General features: G+C 40.8%; 1 protein-coding gene across 1 annotated transcript; it reads right to left on the bottom strand.

Moving 5' to 3' along the window:
• Nucleotides 1-491: 491 nt before the first annotated feature.
• LOC138358233 (uncharacterized) lies at nucleotides 492-857 on the bottom strand. The gene has a single exon (XM_069315886.1). It carries the CDS (start codon nucleotides 855-857, stop codon nucleotides 492-494), a length of 366 nt encoding a protein of 121 aa, XP_069171987.1.
• Between the last annotated feature and the right edge of the window lie 1622 nt (nucleotides 858-2479).

The following is a 2479-nucleotide window of genomic DNA, read 5'->3' as shown; positions in this document are numbered from 1 at the left end:
CTTAATTTTTATTCTAATAAAACTAATTATAATATTTTTTTAATATATGCTATTGTGATACCTAAAAGTATGATTTCAGTTGACACTTGTGTTTGACATTGTTTTTGACCATTTTGGAATAATTTTGACTCCTACTTTAATATTTTTTCTCCCTTCCTATTTATGCTTCGATGATGAGACTTGGATAAGATGAAACCCTTTTCATATAAAACTCGTCAAAAAAGTTTGATTGAAATCGAACCAGTTTTCATTTATTGCATATTTGGATCGAAACCCATTCAAATGTCCCCTTAGGCACACTAACCGATTGGGCTCTCTCATTTCCCTTTCCTTAACCTTTTCTGTTCTGCAGTCTTGTGTCGCATAGGTAAATGCAATTACCATTGCTGTCGCTCATTCTCGATCCGGACTTACTCGTTGAGGTAAATTTCAGATCAAAATCTTTGATATTCGTTACATGTTTCATCATTCAGCTAGTTGAAGTAGTCCTACTATAACTCTATTATTTCCAGCGCGCGGGCGGCGACGTCGGCGAAGAAAGCTTCCAAAGCCTTTTCCTCTAAAGCCTTTTCCTCATCCAAGAATGCCTTTTCCTCTAAAGCCTTTTCCTCATCCAAACGGGCCTTTTCCTCTAAAGCCTTTTCTTCATCCAAACGGGCCTTTTCCTCTAAAGCCTTTTCTTCATCCAAACGTGCCTTTTTCTCCAAAGCCTTTTCCTCATCAAAACGTTCCTTTTCTTCCTTCAAACGTGCATTTTCCTCTAACGTCTGTTCCTCTATCGCCTTTTCCTCTAAAGACTTTGGTCTCTTATTTTTGTATTTCTTTTTCAAGGAGAACTTTTGGTCTATGTGTTTCATATCGGCGGGCTTGAGACCATAATGAAGCCAAGGAAAGTCAATTTTCAGCAGGGAAAGAAGGACAGACACAGTAGTAGCGAGGATGGCTCCCTTCATTAGGCTAGCTACAACCAGACGCCTGACAGGGATCTCATCCGGGAAGGAGCAGGATGGAGGAGACGAGACCAGACGGCCGATCAGGGGAAGCTTCCTTGCTTTACTTCCCCAACCATTGGTCTGGGCGAACAGGGTCTCGGAGTCCGCGCGGGCCGCTCTAATTAGGCAACCCGTTCTCGCAAATTTAATAAGTCAATATTGACTTATTATATATGTGCATAGGTGAAATACTTAACATAATAGATACCCTTAAAAAGATTCATAGAAAACACCAACCTTACCTAACCTACTTAGTATCTTAAGATAAGCATCTTATTGCTTCGTAATTACAATTATTACCTAACCTATAATAGGTATAGGTTCAGTAATAATTGTAATTACGAAGAAATAAGATGCTTATCTTAAGATACTAACAAGGTTAGGTAAGGTTGGTGTTTTCTATGAATCTTTTTAAGGGTATCTATTACGTTTAGTATATCACCTATGCACGTAGTTAATAAGTCAATATTGACTTTACGAATTTGCGAGAACGGGTTGAATTAGGGCATTTTGCCTGGTATGAAAAACAGTAACACTGTAAGTGAGCACACTCAAGCTCACCGTCACAACTAAACCCAGCCAAATTATTTTGGGTTTCGTCATTTTGAAAAATTTCAAGAAACAGTAACAGTAGGTATTAAGTAATTTTATAACCCACTTGTGGATTTATAGTTAGGTTAGAACTGAAAATTTTGTAGGTCAAGGGGAGATCATGTCTCCTCTTACTCTTCTGTTTTCCAGGGACGTGAGGTTGAGCTCCTTTAGGCTTTCCTCGTAACTCATTCCTCTCAGTTCCTGGACGAGCCTGGTGGCTTACCACTGAATCTTCTCTAACTTTGTCCTGTGTTTAACTAGGTATGGACTCCAGGCTAGAGCTGCATATTACAGGATTGGTCTGACATAAGTGGTATACAGGTCCTGAACGATTCATTACACAAGTTTCTCAAGGCAGTTCTTATGTAGGCCAACCTAGCATATACCGCTGATAATATCCTATTGTTGTGGGCCTCTGGGGACAGGTTGTGTATGATGGACTGTATGTAGTGGTCGTACTCTGAGGGGAAGAGTGTGTGTAGTGGTCGTACTGTGTGTGAGGGAGTGTGTGTACTCACCTAGTTGTACTCACCAAGTTGTGTTTGCGGGGGTTGAGCTCTGGCTCTTTGGTCCCGCCTCTCAACCGTCAGTCAACAGGTGTACAGATTCCTGAGCCTATCGGGCTCTATCATATCTACACTTGAAAATGTGTATGGAGTCAGCCTCCACCACATCACTTCCTATTGCATTCCATTTGTCAACCACTCTGACACTAAAAAAGTTCTTTCTAATATCTCTGTGGCTCATTTGGGCACTCAGTTTCCACCTGTGTCCCCTTGTGCGTGTTCCCCTTGTGTTAACTAGACTGTCTTTATCTACCCTATCAATTCCCTTCAGAATCTTGAATGTGGTGATCATGTCCCCCCTAACTCTTCTGTCTTCCAGCGAAGTGA

Source organism: Procambarus clarkii, chromosome 7 (genome assembly GCF_040958095.1).
Source record: "Procambarus clarkii isolate CNS0578487 chromosome 7, FALCON_Pclarkii_2.0, whole genome shotgun sequence".
Classification (NCBI taxonomy): Eukaryota; Metazoa; Arthropoda; class Malacostraca; order Decapoda; family Cambaridae; genus Procambarus; species Procambarus clarkii.
Note: the sequence above shows the minus strand (reverse complement) of the source record. Positions and strands in the feature narration are given on the sequence as shown.